This window comes from Molothrus ater, chromosome 7, assembly GCF_012460135.2.
Source record: "Molothrus ater isolate BHLD 08-10-18 breed brown headed cowbird chromosome 7, BPBGC_Mater_1.1, whole genome shotgun sequence".
Classification (NCBI taxonomy): domain Eukaryota; kingdom Metazoa; phylum Chordata; class Aves; order Passeriformes; family Icteridae; genus Molothrus; species Molothrus ater.
The window spans coordinates 22,393,486-22,415,472 of NC_050484.2; the positions used below are offsets into that span (position 1 = coordinate 22,393,486).

Genomic DNA, 21,987 nt, shown 5'->3' on the forward strand with positions numbered 1-21,987 from the left:
CCAAATGGAGAGGTCACTGTGCCCGTCCCCTCCTTTTCTGCCCAGCTGAGCAGCAGGACTCACCAGTAAATGATGGGCTTGGGCTCCCCACGGACGCGGACGCTCATGCTAACATCCTGCCCCTCCAGCACCGACTGGTCCGACAAGGATACCTGGGGAAAGGGGGGTCAGAGAGCAGCAAGCACCGTCTGCACACAGGACCATGCACCCCACCACTGCACCCAGGGCTGTCTGTCTGTCCCCTGTCACAACAGGAGTACCAGGAAAGCTGGTGGGGTGGAGCCTGCCCGGGGGCTGCGAGGACCCCACATCAGACCAAGGGCTAGGAAGACCTGAGCCAGCACCTCCTGGCACAAGGACCATGGTACCAGAGTCATAGGGCACTGTACCCCTCTACCAGTCCTGGGGAATTTGCTATCTCACCTCAAAGGTGGGTGAAGCCTTGAAGGTGGTCTCAGGGGAGCCACGGGCAGCCCCATGCTCTGCTCTTGGCTGCAGCTTCATGGCCGGTCGGTGCTGGGGGGTGCCGGACTCGGGGAACTCCTCCAATGGGCTCAGGTACTCCTCGTCCGATGTGATGGGGCTGACCTGGCCGACGGCGGGGGGCAAGTTCCCATGCCGCTCCACAGCGGGTGCTAGCACAGGAGAGGCTGGATAAGGAGCTGGCAGCAACCGGAGCCGGACAGGCGGGTTAGGGCCCCCCTTTCCCCTACCCTGCATTACAGGGGTGGACACCCACTCTGCGGCACATCCCGGCTCGGCAAGGGCCGGCAGCGAAGGGGTGCGTGGCCGCGCCGGGGGAGGGGGTGAGCAGCAAGCACGCCGCGGGATGATAAGGGGACGCGATATTCCGCAAGGCGACAGCAGGGCTCAAGTGGCTCTTACGCAGCAGCCCGCGCTCCCATCCTTAAGCCGCCCGGATTCCCGGGATGGCTGTCCCTGCCCGGGCCGGCACGGCTGAAGGTGACATTGGCAGCTGCGCTCCCCCCTGCAGCCCGCCCGCCCGCCCGCCGGGCCGCGCCATCGGGGGCCGGACTGGGGGACTCGCGGGGTGCGGGATACGGGGGCCGGCGGGGGACGGGATGGGGAGCGGCGACCGGCACGGGGGACTGACAGAGCCCAGTCGCCACCATGGGGGTGCCGGCCCCCTCCGGCCGGCCGCCGGAGCGCTCTCAAGCTCCCTGCCCCGCGCCGGGAGTGGCGGGCGGCCTTCCCGGTACCGGGCAAGGGCTGTGTCCCCGCACCTCCCTGATACCCGCGGGCAGCTTCCAGCGGAGAGATGGGAGCCTGAGCCCGAGTTCCCCCTATCCGCACCCCCCCGCCATCCCCCCCGAAGCACCCCGCACTCACCGGGGCCACGGCGGCCCCGCGAGCCTCGCCTCGCCACACCGCCGAGCCGCCCTCGGTGCCCGCGGCGCTGCCGGTGCCCGGCGCTCCAGCCCGCAGCGCCGTCGGCCCGCTGAGCCCTCCCCGCCCCAGCGCCGGCCGGCCCCCGGGGCTGGGCCAGCAGCTGGGGGAGGGCCCGCGGCGGGCCGGGGTCTGCCGGGGCCCCTCCTGGCCCCCCACCGCTGTGCCCTGCCCGGCCGCGGCTGCCCCTGGGTGTCCTGTCCCGCCTAACCACGGAGCGGGGGAGTTTTGGGTCCTTCCAGCCCTCTGGACGGCTCCGAGCCTCTGCCGGCCGCCCAGAAACACTCTCTTGGAATGGGGAGGGCTTTGGGGCCGCAGCGGGCTGGGTATCCCCATGGCCAGCGCCGGGGGGGTTCTCCCCGGCCAGCAGCTCGGGGGCTCGGGGGGCAGGCAGGGTGTCCCCACAGGCAATGGTTTGTGGGGCGGGGGTCTCCCCGCGACTAGCGGAGTGGAGCGCAGGGATACACCCACAATTTGCGGGCTGGGGAGCAGGCTGGGATATCCCCATGGTTCACATGCTGGAGATAGGAGTACCCACAGGGTTTGCAGGCTGAGGGCAGGGGTACCCACATGGTCTGCGGGTCGTAGAGCCGGCTGAGGTACCCCCATGTGTAGCGGGACACGGGGCAGGTGTGGGGGCCGGACACTGGGCTGCTTGCTGGGCGCCAGGGGATGCTCACAGCCTGACCCCGCTCCCCCCACGGCAGGATCCTTCCATGGCTGCCGGGAGCACGTCAGCTGCTTTGGTTCAGACAGAGCCTTGTAGGGTAAGGAAGCCGGTTTCTTCCCAGTGACAGCAGCGGCAGAGCTGGCAGCCAGCCTGCCGCGGCGCCAGCCCTCGCTCCCTCCCTGTCTGCCTCCTCCTCCTCCTTGCCTCCCTCCTTGCCTCCCGGGGTCCCTCCAGCCGCGGTACTCACCGGGCCGCACGCTGAGGATGGCGCTGCAGCAGGTGGCCCCCACCTCGTTGGCCGCGGTGACAGTGTACAGCCCGGCGTCCGCCACCCGGGCGCTACGCACCAGTAGCGTGTGGCGCTCGCCCTCCGCCTTGATGGGGCGCGTCGTGCTGCTCCGCAGCGGGACCCCGTCCTTCCTCCAGGACACTGCCGGCAGAGGCGGGGGTCACGCGTGGGCAGAACAGCCCGAGCTTTCCCGGGGCCCGCGCAGGGGCCCGGGGAGGCCAGGCGCTCCTTTGCCTGGCCTGAGGACCCATTTGCTATGGGGAGCAGCCCCGGGATCCCACGGCCCTCTGACGGAGAGACCGTGGCTGGTCCCTATCTGCTTCCGGACATCCTCCTGCCCTCCAGTGGAGGCTGGAAGAGGGAATTAAAGCGGCTTGGCTCCTGCCTGGCTTTGGCGACTGGCACCGGTCCTGGATGCCCAGCTGCCCCCACGCACTTCCTGGATACAGCGTGCCCAGAGGCCATCAGCCCTGAGCTTCTGGCCCCGGGAAACCACCTGAGCTGCCTCAACAGCAGCTCCGAGCATAGGAGAATCATAGAATGGTTTGGGTTGAAAGACACCCTCATGATCATCTAGTTCCAACACGACCCCCTCCCCCCCGGCATGGGCAGGGACGCCACCCACTAGATCAGGTTGCGTCACCGTCCCTGCCCGCGCAGCGCTCAGTAGCCCTTCTCCCACTTTCCCAACAGCCCTGCCCAGCACTGGGGGACAGCAGAGCAGGCACGCTGTCCTCTGCCCCCTGTCCTGGCAGGCGGTGCCCAAGCACTTCACTCCATCTGAGGGGAGGAAGGGCAGAAGGGGTGCTCCCAGGGTGGGCACATCGCCTCCCCTGAGATACCCAGCTCAGCCTGGGTGTCCCCACTCACGCCTCACAGGTGGGACATGGACATGCAGAGAGTCCCTTTGCCACGCTCCAGGGCAGCTCACCTTCTGGCTGGGGGTTGGCCGTGACAATGCACTTGAGCAGCACCTCTGCCCCCACGACAACGGCCATGTCCTGGATGGGGATCTCAAAGATGGGGGCTTCCAGGGGGTCTTCACCCGCTGAGACATAGGAGTCATCTGAGGACTCTGCACAGGGAGAGATGGGCCCCATGGCTGTCAGCAGGGTGAAGTGCGTGGGTGCTGTGCCATGCAGGGCTGCATGCAGGCAGAGCATGGGTCCCCCAACCCACTGCTCAACCACACCCTCTCTGGGGCCTTAGCAGGTACTTGGGCCATGCAGTGGATGAAAAGGCCACATCAGGATCCACCATGGCTCAGAGCAGGCAGTGGGGACAAGACAGGGGACCGGGAAGGGGCAGCTTGTTATATATCCCCATAGGGCATAAGAAGTGAGGTGACACTTCTCAGAAGAAGGAGGGTCATACAGCCTGCTGCATGCCCCACCCTGAACTTCCCTCCAGTCCCTCATGGGATGGTGCCTGCTCCACCCCAATGCATCAGCAAGCACCTCCCAGCTCCCTCCCCTCTCCTGGCCCCAGCACATGGACAAAAGTCCTGGGGCTGTGCCAGGAGCCTCAGACACATGGGCCTGACACTCCTCTGGCTAGAGCAGAGCCTGAAAGCTCCCAGCCCAGGTATAGTCTGGTCCAACTGCTGCATGCTGGGATGGGCAGGACACCTCTCACCCAGCCAAGCCACCTTCCCCTGGGGAAGCTTGGGCTGCATGCCCTGTCTGGACCACCGAGCATGGCCCAGAGAGGACAAGTTGCAGGGGGTGCCCTGTGCCCCAGAGCAGGGCTCTATGCCACAAGTCAGTGTGCTGTATCTTTCCTGTGCCAGACAAGAGGTATGGAGAAGATGGCAAGTGTTGTAACTTCAAGGCTCAGCAAACTGGCAGCCAGGCTGGTCTGTCTTATAGCACTGCTTGGTGCCAGAGTCTTGTCCCTCCACCCCTGGGCTCACCACACCTCCCAGGGGCAGGATGGAGGTGTCCCAACCCATCCAGGGTCTGGCCAGACCAGCTCCGTGCCTCAGGAGTACAGAAAGCCATGCCCATACCTAGTTCTGGAGAGGTGGGCCTGGCTCGGCGTCCCTTCCCCTTGCTCCGTGTGCTCCTGCCTTCTTGAGCCATCCGGCCACTCTCTTTCTTCTCTGACACTTTCATCTGCCTTCTCTCCACCTCCCTGCCCACACCGTGCTGTCCTGCCCAGCTTCGCTCCAGACGAGCTTCCTGCTCCATGCCCGGCTTTGCCCAAGGCAGGAACCGCACTTCTGTGGGCGTCTCTGGCCGCCGGTACAGTCCGTGGGGCACGGCCAGCCGGGCAGCCAGAGCCTCGTTCAGCGCCCCGGGGCCACGGGCAGGGCCTCCATCTGGGTACAGACTGCCTTCGGCGGGCCCCGCCTGCGAGAGGGCCACCCTTCCCTGCGGGCTGGCTTGTGCCAATGGCCACTGCTCCTTCTTCTTCACTTCCCCAACGCCTTCTTGCTGCAGACCCTTCCTGGCATCCTCCACTGAGCTGGGCTGTCCAGCCGCCCCACCCCCCCCCACCGGGGCTCTCTTCCCGCGCTGCCCCCCTGGCAGAGGCTCCCCATCAGGTCCCACCAAGGCCACGCTGGAAAGTGCCAGGTGCTGGATGACGTGTGTGCTCTCTGCCGGCGGGCAGCTCTTGGGCGGCAGTGCCTTGCGTCCGCCGGCGCCCTGAGAGGAAGAGGTGCGGGGGGTGCGGGGGGCACGGGGTGCGGGGGGCTCGCTGGCCGCTGGGGGTGAGGGTGCCGGGGGCGACCCGGCTTTGCAGAGCTCCTGGGAGCGCCGCAGCTGCTGCTTGGAGACCGTCCGCTTGATGCGGCTCAGCTCCTCCGCAAACTTGTGCTCGATGGCGTAGACGCGGTTGGCGAACTTGCCCCGCTCGTCGAAGGAGGCGGCTTTCTGCCGGAAGGCCAGGCGCCGGCACGCGGCCGTGCTGCCCGGCTCCCAGCGGCCGCCTTCCCGCAGGTCCTCCCGCGAGCCGCCCGGAGTGCTGGCGCGGCGCGGGCCGCTGCCGGGCTGGTCCAAGGAGCGCGTCTTGCGCAGCGGCAGGTTGGGCCGCGCGGGAAAGGGGCTGTCCTGCTCCAGGCTCCTCTGCCGCTCCTCAAAGTACTGCAGCCGTTCAAAGATCCTGGAGCCAGCACGCACCAGCTTGGGCGATGCCCGGATGGAGATGCGGCCGGAGGTGTCGCTCATGGGTGTCTGCGGACGGGAGTCCTGTGTGCTTCCCTGTGAGTACCCAGAGGACTTGGGCTTCTTGATCTTCTCCTCGTACTCCTCAGGAACGACGTCCTGGTACTCTACCGGCACCGAGGACTTCTTGCGGGGGGTCACGGGTGTGAAGGAGGGGACGCCAGGGCCACGGGCAGCAGGCTGGGATGCAGTGCCGGTGGGCGGCTGCAGACATGTGCCAGCGCGAGGAGATGGTGAGCGGACGATGGGTGGCTTAGCAGTCAGTGGCAGAGCAGCGGGGGATCTTGGGGGCTCTGCACCAGGCTTTGGAGAGACAGGGCCTCTGTGGAGGTCATCTCTCCGGTAGCCTCCCTGGGGGATGCTGCTGCAAGGGCAGAGACAGAGGAGCATGGCTTAGAGACCATCCTTGTACCTACTTGGCTGCATCCCAGCTTCCAGCCTGCACCCACCGTGCCCAATGGGGCATGGCAAAGGAGTCAACAGTCTGGGCAGCCTGGGGAGACTCAAGGGGTCCCAGCAATGGCATCCGGTCACCCCAAGACCACTGGGAGCTGGCTGGGTTAGGTGAGAGGCCTGGGCAGCTGGGACCCCTTGCCCAGGGGTACTCATGTTGAACAGCAGGGTGATGCTGGGTTACCCAGTGAGTCCCCTCCCCAGGGCCACCATGCAGACAGGACCAGGGCCTGGGGGCGTGCCCCAGTTTGCTGGGGTGTCCTGGTGTGCTGAGGCAGTGCAGCCTGGCCAGAAGGGGTCCCCAAGGCTGCAAGCCCTGCCTGTGCACATGCTGCTGTGGGCACATCTTCCTATCCCACTGCCCCCAGAGGGGCTCAGCAAACGCAGAGTGGAAATCATAAGGTGGAGATGAGGTTCTGGTGGAAGAAGCAGCCTTAAACAAAAAAAGAGCAAGATGGAGGTCAAAGGAGCAGGCCTGCAGGTATGGGAACCAAAGGCGGCAGGGAGGGACGGGGGCTCTGAGCACATCAGCAGGATCTGGGGAGGCAGCATGTCCCTGGACCTTGCTGCCACCCCTGTACCCCTGGGCAGACACTTGCCTCTGTGTGTCCCAGGCTACTGTGCACCTCCAGTTCCCCACACTGTGGGCTGCACCCCACCATAGTGGGGTGGAAGAGGAAAATGCCCATGGTACAATCTGCAGGTGGGCTACTGCACCTCAAGCAGTGGCACAGTGGATACACCCAGCCTCAACCTGGCCACAGCAGAAAGGGACCCCACTCTACATCACCCCCAGGCTGCATTGCTCCCACCTTCTCACCGAGAACAGGCTGCCTACTGCTCAGAGTCCCCACTCCTCATCAGGGAAGGTGAAGGCAAAGAAAGCCCGGGTGGAGGGAAGGAGATGGCTGCAGGGGTTGGAAGGAGATGGCCCCAGCGCGATGTCCCCTCCGTGCGCTCCCCCTGGCTACTTACACGTGGAGCGAGAGCGCCCGTCCTCGGTACAGGCTGAAGGCGCTGCCGTACGGGTCGCTGGCCACCGACAGGCTATCCTCTGACCCCCAGCTCGTGCCCACCAGATTAGCCCGTGATGCCCGCACCAGCGGCTCCACGCCCAGGTGCCGGACCTCGGCGCCACGCGGGGCCGGCGTGTTTGCTTGCCTTGGGGTTCCCTGCGGCTGCGGCCAGGCAGTGGGACGGAGGTAGGGTCCCCGTGCAGAGAGGCTGGCATCCGTCTCCTTCTCCACCACGGTCTGCTGGCTGCCTGACCAGCTGGAGCGCTCCTCTGCCTGTGACAGGGCCAGCACCGAGGTCGGCGTTGTGTTCATGGAGGCATCCACAAGGGTGTCAGACCCACCTGAGAGAAGAGGGATGAGCCGAGACTGGGTGCCTGTGGGGACAAGCTCAGCACCCTCCTCAGAGAGGGCTGAACCACCATGGGGTCTCCCAGCATGTCCTGAGCAGCACCCTGCTGCCTCAAGCCCTCCCTGCTTTGTATGGGTGGATCACAGCTCCCTCTCCATGGACACCCCCAAAGCCTGGCCTTGTGGGGAGTCATGGCCAGCAGCCAGCGTCAGGGCTCAGTGCCAGCCAGGTGTCCCTGCTCACCCGTGGGGGTGCTGAAGGCCGTCTCATCCTGGAGATCACTGCGCTGTGTCACCTGGGGGTCGCCAGATTCATCCTCACCTGTCTCCGAGTCTGGGGTGGGAGGGGAGAGTAGGGAGTGAGGGTACAGACAGACAGCAGACCACACTGGTACTGCCTGTTGCAGACCCATTGGCTTCAGGAGCATGAGAGCTGTGCCCAGGCAGCTCCAGGGCAGGAGGCATGACTGTGACCTGCAGGGACAAGTTGCCAGTAGGGAAAGGCAGGACTAGGAGTGGGAAAGTCTAACAGGGCAAGGGCAGGCAGGAACAGTGTTAGATGATGGGAGAAAGGGAGTCAGTGCCAGCCGTGGGAGCAGAGATGGCAGAGGTGGCACGGGGACAAAAAAGCAGAGCAAGGGGACAGTGGAAGTGACAGAGCAGGGTGGCAGGCTGGGGCACAGGGTCCACTATGGGGACAGTGATGGCATTGGGAAGGCGTCTTCCTACCGTAGCTTTGTTTCCTGCAGGAGCGGAAAACTTCGCTTCCATAGGGGCAGCAAGAGAGAGAGAGACATCAACACCCGGTTATCGGCCCGGCCTGCGGAGACGCGGGGGCAGCCGGGGGGGCCTTGTCCCCAGCACCTCCCCACCATGTCTCCACTCTGCATCACAGGCACTGCACACCGCTCCAGCACTGCACACAGGCCCTCTCCTCACACACCATCCCACCTGTGAGTGCACAGCACCATTCCCTCCCTGTGCCACAGCCACATCCCACCCAGCTGGACAGCTGCCCCCTATCCCTGGAGCTGCTGGCCTCACCGCTGCAGTATCCATACATTCCTCTGTGCTTGCAGGGCATCTCAGCCTGGCGCTGGACCCTCCCAGTCTGTGCCCCAGCTGGGCACTCCTGGGGGTGCTGGAGCACATGGACACGTGTCCATGTGACACAGCCTCCCCCTGGCATGTACAAGTCCATCCTCTGCCCCACCAGGGCAAGTGCTGTACAATACAGCTGTGCTGCACAGCACAACTGTGGTTGACAAAGACAAAATTCTCAGGGCAGGGCATCACTAAGAGCTGCCCCCCACCGGGCAGGATGTGGCAAGGCCGTTTCAGTATCACCCTAGAGTCCCATTCCAGGAAAACTAGTGCCATGCTAACAGGGAAGGACTGACTTTCCTCCTTGCCACTGCCCAAGCCCTCACAAGCTGCAACAACAACCCCTGAAGTGAGAAACACGTCCCCAGCCCCATCACTGCTCCTCTCCATTGCACTCTCAGGGTGTGGGGAGCCACACGGATTCTCCCCACTCCAAGCCACGCCTCTGCAGCCCAGCACACGACCAACTGCTTTGTGCCCTGCTAGTGCATCAGATTTCCAATCCTAGCCACAATAGTGTGGCAGCCCCTGAGCAAGTAGAGTTGCAGAGCCAGGAGCAGACCAGCTGCATGGGGGACACTGTGAGCTCCTGGCTGACTGCGACCCTATTTTGTGGCTGGCAAGATGCAATCCAGCCCTGCCCAGCCTCTGCTTGCAGCATGGTGGTGGGCCCCATCCCGGCACACTCGGGGCAGCGGGGGGAGTCGGGTCCTGGTAACTCAACGCACCATGCGTGAAGCGCCCGAAGCGCCGCGAGTGCCCGGTCTTCTGCAAAGGAAAAGAGAACAGAGCATTACCCGTGGCACGGTGATAGGTACCTGCCATGCACTCACACTGCTGCCACACCACACCACACCTCGCTCTCACACACACACACACACACACACACACACACACACACAGCCCCCATCCCAGCACATGCAGCACCACTCACACCCACAACCTCTCACACGCACTCTGACACGACAAATGTCGCCCCACTCACGCCCTCCCACAGGCAGGGCACACCTGCCAGCGCTGACATGCACCCCCGCTGCACACCCACGGGCCCCACAGGCACACGCCCCCACGCACACGCAGAGATGGATGGCTGTAGGTGGGCACGTGTGGCGCATGCCCAGCCACGCACACTCACACACCTGAGCGCACGCGCGCACGCACACGGAGTCCCCTCGGTGATGGCACTGTGCCCCCCAGCCCTGTGCTCCAGCCCAAGCCCGAGCGTGACAGTGGGGCACCCCAGATGCCCCAGAACTGCTGCCTGAAGCTGGCATAGCCTGCACCGAAGTCTTTGCCTGGGCTGCTGCCCAAGTGTTCTGCAGCCCCTTCAAAGCCACCCAGCCAGCATGGGGATTTGGCCAGCAAAATGTCTTCCAGGCACTGGCCCAGACTCCACCATGGCCACTGTCCCAGCACGGGGACAGCATCCTTCTTCCCCGGTGGAGGCCATGCCAGTTGAAGAGGGGCTGCCTGGCAGCAGGGAACCAGCCTGTTGGCACAGGGCTGGAGGCACAGGGGCTGTGCTCACCCATGCCGTCTGCGCGGGCAGGTGGGAACCGAGCACGGGCTGGAAGCACCAGGAGCTCCCTGCCAACTTGGCTGCCCTCTGTGCTGCAGCCCAGGCCTGGGCACCTGCGTGCCTGGGAAGGGACCAGCTGAGGGCAGCCTGTCTGCCAGACCCTGTGTGCACTGACGCCATATCCCAGGAAAGCAGAGGGATGGGGTGATCTCCAAGGCAGGCAGGAGTGGGAATGTGGAGTGCAGACAGGCAGGGTTGGGCTGCCAGGACTGAGCATCCTTCCCAGCCAGTCTGGGTGGCAGGGTCTCCCCAGGACACTGATGGCCCATGTCCTGTCTCCCAGTGGGGAGCCAGGGCTGGACACCCTGCTGTCTCAAAGCCCTTTGCTCCACCAGCCCCTCCTGCCCCACCATCCCTCCAGCTCCAAAGCAGGTCATGGACAGCCAGACCCCAGGGACAGCCAGCCACCAGGGATGGACAGCCAAGCATGGCAAGCAGCTAGTTGCCCTTGAAGGGCAGCAGGCTCATTTCACAAGCCCCAAAGCTGCTGCCACTGCTGTGGCAGACCCTGCACATGGGCAGCACTCGGGTTCTCACCAACCCTGCTGCCTGCATGCAGTGCTGGCCAGAGGGCAGCGGCTGCACGAGACACATTTGTATTCAGGCTGAGCCAGGCTTCACCTCCCCTTCTCGGCTGACTCTGCTGGTTCTGGCTGGCAGCCCATCTTCCAGGCCAGGGAAAGATGAGTGATTAACTGCACCATCGGCGGATAATTCCCCCATTAAAAAATGAAAATGCAATTGAGTGCCATTATCGGGTACTCTCGTGGCTTCCCCAGGGACAGGCGCCATCAGCTCCCCATCAAATATGGTGAGTGTACCCAGAGAGCTGGGCTGCATTGCCCAGAGCTACAGAGGGGCTGAGCCCCCTCCCCGTCACCTCTCAACAGGTCCCTACAGGATCAGGGCACCCTGAGGGATCAGGGCACCTTGTAGGATCAGGGCACCCCGCAGACTGGACCCATCTCAATCACAGCACCCACCTGCAGCCCAGTAGGGAGCAAGTGCTGGGTGATGCAGGTTCAGCCCCAGGCCAGGAGATGGAAAGGGGGCAGAAACAGCTCAGGGCTTGGTGTGGGATCAGAGTCTGCACAAAGGGGACAGACAGAGAGTGGGGGTAATCCTCCTCTGTAGGATTTCATTTGCATCTTGGGAAAAGGGGTGGAGGAGCCCCAAGAGCACACTCTGTGCCACCCAGCCTGGAGTAGAGAGAAGAGCTGGCCAGGATCCACACCCAGCTTTGGCCCTGCACTACAAGGCAACTGGGTGAGACCTGGAGGTGTTTCCTTCCCCTGTGCCAGGCATGGATCCACCTGCCCAGGCTGGAGTCCTGTGCTGGCCCAGGCATGGGGCATCTCTCACCATGGCCATGGGGCCTACAGAGACCATGGAGCTTGCCACCACCTAGCACGTGGAGCCCAGAACCACATGGCACTGCTGCCTATTGTGTGAGACAGGCAGACAGGGAGCAGGGATGGAATGAGGTGGGGAGGGAGTGAGTAACTTGCCTGGTGCAGAGAGACAGCGCTGTGGCTGTTGTGATACCCCTCCCGTGCTCAGCCAGCGCTGCAGGACCCTGCCTTGCCACACGGGCAAGCCCCTGGACTTGCTGCCCCCAAATGCAGAAGGGGCATCCAGGCTGTGCAAACTACCCTGCCCCAGAGGGACCCTCAGCACCTTCTCTCCCTGGGGACCTGTGTCCCATCGTGCATTTCCCACCCCCGGGAAGGTGCTGCGCGTGTCAGCCCCTTCCCGGTCCCCTCTGGACCAGCAGGCACAGTGACAGCGGGGATGCTGTGCGTCCGCATCGGGCTGGTGTGCCCCGGCGGATTGGGGGCGGGGGGCTTCCTGGAAGTGTGCTCCCCATCCTCCACGCCCCGCGGAGGCCAAGTGACGTCCTTGTTGCTTGCTCGGCAGCGGAGCGAGCGGCGGGCCCGCGAAGGAGCCGTGCCTGTGCCAGGCATGCTCCTGACGCGGAGGGGATGACGCATGCAAAGCCTCCTCTCCGGCTCCGTGACCACCGCCGGCGGGGCTGGGGAGCCATGCACAGCCTCCATTTGCTCCAGAGGGCACAGAGGGAACAGAGGCCCGTGGGGAGAGCCCCGGCGGGGTCCCAGCCCGGGTGTTGGCACGGGAGGCGCTGAGCCCCTGCCCTCTGCCCCTCCTGCCCGGGCTGGCGAGGCCAGGCGAGCAGCCGGCAGCTCTGCAAGCGGGGCTGAAGCTGGCGCTGTGCAAAGCCCTGGGGAGCCCCAGGGGGCAACGGAAGGGCTGGAGGAACACTCCCATCCCCATCCTTATTCGCATCCCAATTCCCGTCTCCATCAGCATCCATTCCCATCCCCAGCCGCTCTCGGCGCTGCCCCCTTCTCCCGGCACCCGCCGGCACGGCAGCCTGGAGCCCTTACCTGGAAACGCTTCTTCACCCAGATCTTCTTCATGCTTCTGCAGAGCCCTGCCGGCCCGGTGACACGGACTCAGGCCCGGCAGGACGGCAGCCCGCTCCCGGCGGGGTCCCCGCTGTCAGCACGCCGCGGCAGCAAGCGATGCTCCGAGCATCCTTCACCGCCGGCAGCCGGGAGCGGCGGAGGGAGAGGAAGGGGCTCGCCAGGTTGGGCTCTCGGGAGGGCTGGAGCTGTGAGCATGAAGCATCACTGGAGTGCTCCTCCCTCCATCCTTCCCCCGCCTGCCTCCGCCTCCGCCTCCCCGCCAGCCCTGGCACACAGTGACAGCGGTGGGGGACAGGCAGGGCACAGGTGGTGGGGGGCGAGGGCCACCGTCGTAGAGGGGAGGGAGGGGGCGTGTCTGAGGCGGGTACGTGGTTTCTCCACCTCTGGCTTTGTCTACACAGGAGGCACAGGTCCGAGCCCCCTTCCAGGCAGTGCAGCTGTACCACTGTCCCCTGTCACCTATCCATCCTGCCCCACTGCCCAGGACAGGGGCTGCACTCCTCTCTTAGGACACAGCCCCCCCATTACAGCCCCCACATGCAGACCAACTGGGATGGAATCAACACAGCACAGCAGCACCCTGTGTGCTGTCCCCAACGTGCTCTCAAACAGGGCAGACTCAGTGCCACAGCTGGCACAAGCCTGCACCCAGCAGCAGGTTTGCAGTGTGCCATGGCACTGCCCAGCCAGGATACAGGCTCACCATCACTCTGCCAGCCTCTGCTCAGTGCCCCACATCCCCCAGGCATTGGTAATGCAGAAGGATCCCCTTGCTCAGACACGGGTGTGGGTCACAGCACAACTGTATATGGACAGGAGCTAATATGGGCACAGTGCTTCCCATCAATTCCCCTGGCAAACCAACAGCCTCCAGTCCCAGTGCTGCTGCCAGGAGAAACCTTGTACCCTGCCCCCCGGGTGTGCAGGGTGTGCAGGGTGTGCAGGGCTGGGCTGCTCAGCCCTGTTGTAGCACCACTGCTTTGTGGCTGATGGGGAGACAAGCTGGAGCTGGGAAGGTAGGCTGCTGTCCCTGTCCACGTGGCATGACACACACGAGACCTCCCTTCCTGCAGGGGTGAGGACCCACAGCACAGCTCAGAGCAGGACTCTGAGCCAGGACCGAGCTGGGATGGGGCTCCTGGGATGTGGGCAGAAGCTGTGGGTGGCAGTCCCCACTGAGGCTGGTCAGGGACATTAGGACCTATAAGTGCTCCTGGGGTGCTGGCTCAACCCTGGCACAACCCTGGCACACCTTCCCCAGCTGACCATCCTGAGCCCTGCTGCCTGTCCCAGTTTTCTGGGTGATGCTACAAATAAGCCAGAGGGGCAGTCCCAACCTCACAGCCCCAGCAGATCCTGTCTTGCATGCCATGCCCCTCACAGCTCTTAGTGCCCCATAGCTCAATACCTTCCCTCATCAACTCACCAAGCCCTGCAGCATTCACCAGCCCCCTTTCCAGGCCCCTGGAGAGGCTGCCAAGCTCCTGGCCTCTCCTCTGTTTGAGCTGCCCCTTCCCACTGCAGAGCATCCATGGGGACGCTGCTGGAGGCCTCCCCACCCGGCGCTTGTCCCCACGCTGCTCACCTGTCCCCTGGGGAGCCAGCTGCTCCACGAGGAGCTGCTCACAGGCATCATGCTCCCCATGGTGCCTGGCAGCTCTTGGTAGCTTTTCTCTGCTTCCCCTCCCAGCTCATGACTCCAAACGTGAGGCTTTTCATGGCTCCATAATAACTTGCAAATTACCCAGTACAAAAGGAGCTGTTTATACAACATTTCTGTCAGTCCCACAATCCGAGTGATGCTGCGGGGTTTCCGTGGAGACCCTGCACGTCAGACAAGTCCTACAAATGCTACAGCTGGCATTAAGGGAATCTCCTGTCAGAGACAGAGGTCCCTGCTGCCCCCCACCAGCCCTGGCTAGGGACAGAAATGGGTCCCCTTGAGCCAGAGCTAGGTAAAGAGCTGAACTGTGGGGCTCGTGTGTGTCAGGGTACCTGCACCCAGGGCTTCCCTGCAAGGTACTCTCACCCTGTCTGTGCCTGCCTGTGGTCCTGCTGCAGACACACAGCCTGCACATTCTTTTCACACTCAAGTGGGATTAAAATACTCATTAAGGATGCTGGGAAGAAGCACCAAGGCTTGGATGTGTCACACAGTGGTACCAGGGCAAGGGTGCTGTCACCAAAGCGCCCACAAGGACAGCCTCAGGTCTGGCCCCAGGGAGGACCACCTTTGTCCAGCCAAAACACAGCCACTTGTATATCCTCCAACTATCCTACATCTGCTGCCCATTGGTCACAGCTCCTGGCTGTGCACACAGCTGGCTGGGCACACAGCTCTTCCCAGCAACTGTGACTCTGTAGCCATCCCTCAGCAAAAGCTTCAGGAGTGACTCTGGGCTGTCCCAGAGATGCTGAACCTCTGGGAATAGCTGGGTCACCTCCAAGAGGCTGTGCCTATTGCAGGCACCAAAAGTCACTGCAGAAGGTGTCCTACAGGAGGTGATGGTCACCTGTAGCTAGGGCTGCCCTTCTGCCCTGCCCCAGCCCAGAGGCAGCCCCTACCTCCTCTGCAGGTCAGGCACCCAGGACAGAGAATGGCAGCCAGTGCAGCTGTGGCATGGACAAGAAGCAGACCTGGAGCAGGTGGCCCCACTGCCACCCAGCTCCAGCTTTGCCTGCTGGACACACATCAGCCCCAAGCAAAGCAGACAGCAAACACTCGCTCAAACTGCAGCATTAGTTCCACCGTTCCAAGAACCACAGCCCTCCACACCTTGCTGGCCTCCCGACTGCCCTGCACAGGTCCTGACCAGTCCCACAGCTCTGGCCTGGCACCAGCCCCCTGCCCTGGTCCCAGGCAGCAGCCCCTTGTCTCAGTGCTTGAATAATTGATGGCAGTGTGTGCATGCGGCGTTGCGAGTAGGAGGAGGTCTGGCCATGAATCTTTCATGCGTTTGCACCTCCTGGAGCTGCTGGGGATGGTCGGCGGGAGGTGGGGATGTGCTGGGAGCCTGGGTAGGTGGCACCTTCCGTAGCTCTGTCCCCAGGGAAGATAAATACAGCAGTGGAATGTCCCTTGTCACCCGGCAGGGCAGCGACACAGAATCCCTGTGAGCCTGTGGAGGAGCAGTGCTGTGCTGTCCCCCCTTTCCCAGGGGCTGGGACACCCCAGTGCCCTCTCCAGCTTTGCCTCCCTTTGCTGCCACAAGAAGGATGCCTGAGCACACAGTGCTCACTGCAGGCAGAGAACACAGGGATGCAAAGCAGCAATGTGACCTTTGCTCTGGGTGTCTGGACATGGAGCAGGATGGCACAAGGCATTCCATCCCTGGCCTGCCAGCCTATCATACCCCCCAGCTGGGAGTGAGGGGCTGCAGGCTGTGGGGGAAAGCAGGCAAGAGTGCAGGCAGCAGGGTGGAAGCAACCAGCCCCTTCCAGCAACCTGGCGTCAGGAGGCAGGAAGGGCAATGGGAGTGATGGCAGCCCTGGAAGGAGGAAGAGGCTGTCGTCCCCTCCTGCAGTCCCGAATATTGGTGCTATATTTACCAACTGCAGGCCTGGGGTTCGGCCTCTTGCCTGTAACACAAGCCCTGCAGGCTGCCAGAATCCGAGGGGATGGCACATTCCTCAGCAAAAATAACCCTCCAGCAGCAGGCGAGAGGGCAGGGGTGGAGGTGACTGACTGGACAGCTGCACTCAACACCCCGCTCACCACCGGGGGCAGACGCTCTGACAGACCCGGGGATGGCAATCTGGCACACGTGGGCACCACACCAGACCCCTGCCCAGGTGGATGGGGGCAGAGGTGGGAGCCACTCTGGGGCAGCTGGCATTAAACACAGGCATGGTGCTGCAAATTATGGGACTAAAATTAGGCACTGAGATAAATGGCCAGAGATGCTGAGCCACCAGGGACGCTCTCAGCACAGCCATCCCCAGTGGGCTCCATTGCCACAGCCATGCACCATCAGCTGAAAAATTATGCCAACGTCCCCCCACTGTAAGTCCTCACTCAGGACAGGTTTGTGCAGGGCCACCACACACAGGAAGTCTCTGCCCCTTTCCTGCCCCAAATCCAGGCAGGTTCAGGCTGTTTCCTGGACAGAGGGAAGGCTCCAAGACAGTTTGATTGCTGAGTGCAGGTGGAGGCGAATGGAGCAAGGCCCTGCACTGGGAACCCAAGATGGACACATCCAACCTTGAAATGAGAGGCAGCCTGGGTGGGGAGGATCAGGCAGTGCTGGCACAGTGAATGAGGGCTGGGCTCTAAAAGGAGATTAGCTCGGGTTCTTTAGAGGTGATTTAATCCAGTTTGCAGGGAAAAAATTCAGGAGATGCAGCTGAGAGGTGATAAAGGCTTTAGCAAGTCCAGGAGCAATGGAGCTGTGGTAGGGGCCAAGGCAGTCTGGAAGGATCTGGAGGCTCCCTGGGTGAACCTGGGAAGCCCCTGGTCCAGCCTGGTGCTGGTGTCAGAAGGGTCAATGCACTCTGCCTGCACCTATGGAGCTGGGGCACTAGGAAGAGCCTGCAGCAGGACAGGGGCAGTGCAGTGGGGCATGGGGGGGACAGCGTGGCACAGATGGTGTGCCCCTGATAGCCCCTGCACCAGCCTGGCCAGCCCCACACATGCTCTCCCCACTCCCCTCAGTGAGCACTGACGCACTCAGGGAACCTGGGAGAAGAGCAGGAGAAATCATTAGTGGGGTGGAGCGACAGATTCAGGGCAAGAGATTAGAGAAGCTAAATCGGGCTTGTGTGAGCGAGGGGGACTGCTGAGCTGGTGCAGGAGGAGCTCCCCAGGTTGAGTACAGAGACAGGCAGAATGGAGCCCCCCCGGGCTACCACCAGGGACCTGAGCCACCCTGGGGAGAGCCAGTTCTGGCCCCACAGAGATCTTCAGCCTGGCAGTGCACTAGGGAGAAAAGGGGCTCTGTGCCCACCAGAGACCACTACCAGAGAGAGGCAGATGGAGCCAGGACTCCACAACACCTCCAGACACACAGAACCAGGACCCCAAGTCCAGAGAAAGAGCTGATCTTGCCAATGGAGCAAGGGCATCCCAATACCTCCAGACACATGGGCCTGGGATGCCAAGTCCAGAGAAACACTTTATCCTGCCTGGGGACCCTGTACCCATCCCTTTTGCCCTAGAAGTGGCTGATGACCTAGCTCAGAGTGCCCCAGGGAACAAGGATGGGGTGTCCCTTCCCAGCACAAGGATGGCAGAGCTATGAGTGGAACTTCTGTGATCCCTGGAGACCTGTCCAGCACCTGGCAGGATGTGGCACTCTCTTGGCACTGCCACAGCACACCACAAAGACAGCTCTGTGCCACCACAGTGACAAAGCCACACCAGGGGCTGTCCTGCTCCTCGCTCAACCCAGTGCCCCAGAGGCTGCACAGCTCCAGAGGTGTCTCTGGCCCAGGGATGCCTTTTTGGGAGGCTGTTTGCTCAATGGTGGTGCATCCATGGCCAAGAGCCTGCTGGGAGGAGTGCCCAAGGCAGGGTGACATTCACACTGCAGGTTAGGCAATCCTGGCTGCTCAGTCCCTCCCTCAGCTGCCCCAGAAAGGCGGTGGTGAGGGCTGGCTGCTGGGAATTGGGAGCAGGGAAGAGTGCGTCAGCACAACGGGAACGGGCACCTGGGGAAATCAGACTGTGCTGCTGCTGGGCAGCACCAGTGGGGCCCAGGCTGGTGTGGCCACGGAGAGGTGCAGCTGCACACCAGAGCATGGAAACAGGGTGACCCAGCTGCTGTCTGCCCAGGACAGTGCATGTCTCCCATTCTGCACACACTTCACCCCACACCCAACTGCACCAAAGGTGCACGGTCCCCAAGGGACCACTGTGTGATGCACAGTGACTCCACACAGGCTTACTGCAGGGCAGAACCCCTGCTGCACGCTCCTCTGCTCCTCCTGATACCCCGCCAGGCTCCTGACCTGCACACAAACCTTCCTCCATCCTCCAAACACCACTTCTCCAGACTCCTGCCTCAGTGCTCCCCTTCAGCATGGTGACAGCTCCTCCTGACCTGCCACAGTCATCCAGCCCCCTGCTCAATGTGCAGCATCTCTCGTGTGCCTCCTGTGCAGCAGAGTGCCAGTGCAGCTCCTTCCCTGGAGCCTCAGGGCTCAGTGCTGCTTCCCTCCGTCCCATCCTCATTGTCCCTTGCAGACAGCACATCTCACATCTCAGAGCAGCACCACCTGCCTCCAAGCTGCCCAACACTCAGGTCTTCAGTGTCCTAGGGAGGGGGCATCCATCCTCCAAGAGGAAGAACTTGTTCACCAAAAGGGTTGTCAAGCACTGGGACAGAATGACCAGGGAAGTGATGGAGTCACCATCACTGGAGCTATTCAGGAAACACTAACACTAACCCTAACCCTAACCCTAACCCAAATGTGGCACTTAGGGACATGGTTTAACAGTAGGCTTGGCAGTGCTGGGTTGAGGGTTGGATTGATCATCTTAGAGGTCTTTTCCAACATAAATAACTCTATGATTGCATGATTCCACGGTGATGAGGCAGAGGGGGCTGAGTCCCAAACCTGCAGGATAGAGCCCACCCATGGAAGGGCAGCACTCTCCACACACTCCCTCTCTGACTGCTACGCCCAGGGGTGATGATGATGAGCAGAGGGGCTGCCACTGGGATGAGCAAATGCTTGTTAATTTGCCTTGGCTAATTAACTACCAGGTCTCATACATCGAAGCGCACAAGCTCCACCTACTTGCCAGCCCCACCTCTCACATTAGGCTCCTCCTCCTAGCCCCATTGGCGTTCCAGTTTACCCAGTGCATTTCCAATGCCTGGTAAAGCTGTTACGGTGATCCTGCCGGAGTTCTGCCCGTGGGCAGCTGGTGGGGGGTGCTGAGGACCGTGTTGGTGGCTCTGGTGGGTGGTACCACCAGTACCATGTGCCCAATCCCCATCTCTCTCTCTCTTCTCTCTCTTTTCTCTCTCTCTCCTCCTGCCCCGAGCAGGCTTGACATCACATGCTCCCAACACCTCTGTGCCCAGTCCTGGCACCCAGACTGGCCTGGCAGCGGGTACTGCAGCCACATGCTCGCTCCAGGCTGGAGAGTCACCCCAGCCGGCAGCAGGGTGGGCACAGCAAAGCCCAGCAGCCCTGTCTGGCCCCAGGGCATGCACTGCAGCAAGAGCCTGCAAACACTGCTGCCACTCTCAGCAAAACCTGTGCCAAGGTCTGTGCCAGCACTGCTGCCGTGCTGGTGGCCACGTCACCCTTACCTTCCATGTCAATGATGGCCAGCACAGCACTGGTCATGGCCTCTCCCTGCTCATTCTCAGCGACGCACGTGTACACACCGGCATCCTCCTTCTTGCTGTCCCGGATCCAGAGGGTGCCATACTCCTCCCCACCCTGGGCCAGCTGCTCCTCGTTTCGGTACCAGCGGAGGCTGGGCCGGGGGTTGCCCACCACCACCACTCGCAGCCGGATGTCACAGCCGGTGCCGATCGCTGCATTCTTCAGTTTCCTCACAAAGCTCGGCGCTGCCAGGCGAGCTGAGCCCTCCTGGGCCGGCCCCGGCTCTGCTGTGACCTTGGCGCGCTTCGGGGGGATGCCGGGGCTCGGCGGGGCCGCCCGAGGCTCCCCGGCAGCCCTGCTCGTGCCGCTGCGCCCCTGTGCCCGGTGCATGGTCTGCAGCTCCCCCAGCACCACCCGCCGCCCCTGTCACCCCAAACCCGCGCGTTGTGCCCTTCTTCTCCCCCTGCCTGCAGTCTGGGGGCGCCGGGTGCCTGACTGGGGCGCTGGGGCAGTGGCGACCCCCCCAGTCCGAATGCCCTCCGGTGCGGTGCCTCCCCCCACAGGCTGCAGCCCCAGAGGTCGCAGCGCTGTGGGCAAGCGAGGGACTATATTTAGGCTGGGACTCGGTTCCTGCTCGCCCAGCAGCCCCTCACCAAGCGCCCGGTGCAGCGTGGCGCTCACACCCCGCGCTCTGCTGCAGCCCCACGCCCGCCCAGCGCCTCGGCACCTGCTCCTCGCCGGCCCGGTGCGAGTCCCGCGGGTGCTGCCCGCTCGCTGCGCCGTCCCCGAGCTGGGGCCGTGGCGTCCCCCCCCTCACCCGGCCCGTCCCGCAGCCCACGGCGAGCTGCGCTCCCTCTGCCCCCTCTCCTGAAGTGGCAGCTGCCTCTGATATGTCACATTCCTTGGCTGGGCTCCCCCTCTCTGCGCCTGCTGCCCCGTCCCTGCAGCCCAGCTCCACTTGCAAAGATAGAAAAGGGCCAGCACCTTTCCATATTAGCTGAGAGGCTCGGGGGGGACCCAGCCTTCCTCCCCCGCTTCCCCTTCTCCGGCAGTGTCATTGGATCGGGGCAGAGAGAGACCCTGACGGCATGTGGAGGGAAAGGACACCGTCATGCTTCCTGCATCGCAAGACCCGGGGCAGGAGCCAGCCCTTCAGGGCCCCTTAGCTCCGATCCCAGCAGGCAGCAGAGCTGGGGCTCTCAGCATCCCTGACCACCACAATCCTCCCTGCCCGGAGGGCTGCAAATACGGCAGGACTCCAATTCTCTCACTGAGCCCCTGCCTCTGCCCTGGGCAGTGTGGCTCCTGCCAGCCCTGCTGGAGCTGCTCGGCCTTGGGGCATCCTGTGGGAGCTACCACACGGCGGGCTCCGGGCAGTGAGCAGTCAGGCACGGTCTGTGCCAGGTGCTGCCAGGCCATCCCTGGGCATGGCAGGGCTTCCCCATCTCCTGGAGCCTCGGCAGCCTCGGCACCTGGCCCCAGCCGCCGCGCCAGGAGCTGTAAATCTGCGTGAGCAGGAGGCCAGCCACATGACACGGCGCTTCCCAGCTGCAGGCCAGCCCCGGCAGCTCTGGCACAGCCCACTGCCACCAGCCTAAGGGTGCCAGCATCAGTGGAGAGCATCACTGGCAAGGAGGAAATCCCAGGATTTCCCAGCTTGGATGGCTGGGGCACAGGGAGTGGGATATGATGCCTTGCTAGACCCACAGGCTGGCTGCAGAGTGGTGGAGCCAGCCCCAGAAGAGGCCTGGGGGCCTCTTCCCTGCCCTGCAGGCAAAGGAATGTTTGTCCCCAGCCTGCCCCCAGGGGTTGAACTCTGGCACAGCCAGATGGGCCGGCAGCGAGGGAGGTGTCATCCCAACCCAAGTAAGCCTGGGGACTGTCCACGATGTCACAGGGCCACCTGCTGGAGATATCCCTTGAGATCCAACACCTCCCAGCTGGGGTTTGCCACGCTGGCCTCTCCATCAGGGACACCCCCAGACCACTCCCCACTGCTGGCAGTAGCACATGCCTTGTCCCTAAAGATTCACCCTGTGCCAAGCCCACTGCCCCCCTGGCATCTGCTGCTGGCAGACTTCTGTGGACCCTCCAACATCTCCCAGGGCAGAGCAATCCTGAATTGCTCTCCCACATTGGATGCTCAGCTCTGGGCTCCACTGCAGCATCCCCCATTGCTGGGATGAAAGAGCTGAAGCCAAAATGCCCACAACCTGAGCACAGGGAGAG

General features: G+C 63.2%; 1 protein-coding gene across 1 annotated transcript in view; it reads right to left on the bottom strand.

Moving 5' to 3' along the window:
- SPEG (striated muscle enriched protein kinase) overlaps nt 1-20,148 on the bottom strand; it is a 37,838-nt gene extending 17,690 nt beyond the window's left edge. Inside the window, 8 exon segments of the mRNA XM_036386989.1 lie at nt 64-152; nt 424-635; nt 2,325-2,507; nt 3,298-3,441; nt 4,375-5,897; nt 6,962-7,343; nt 7,595-7,684; nt 19,740-20,148. Coding sequence (XP_036242882.1) covers nt 64-152; nt 424-635; nt 2,325-2,507; nt 3,298-3,441; nt 4,375-5,897; nt 6,962-7,343; nt 7,595-7,684; nt 19,740-20,148 — 3,032 coding nt within the window.
- Between the last annotated feature and the right edge of the window lie 1,839 nt (nt 20,149-21,987).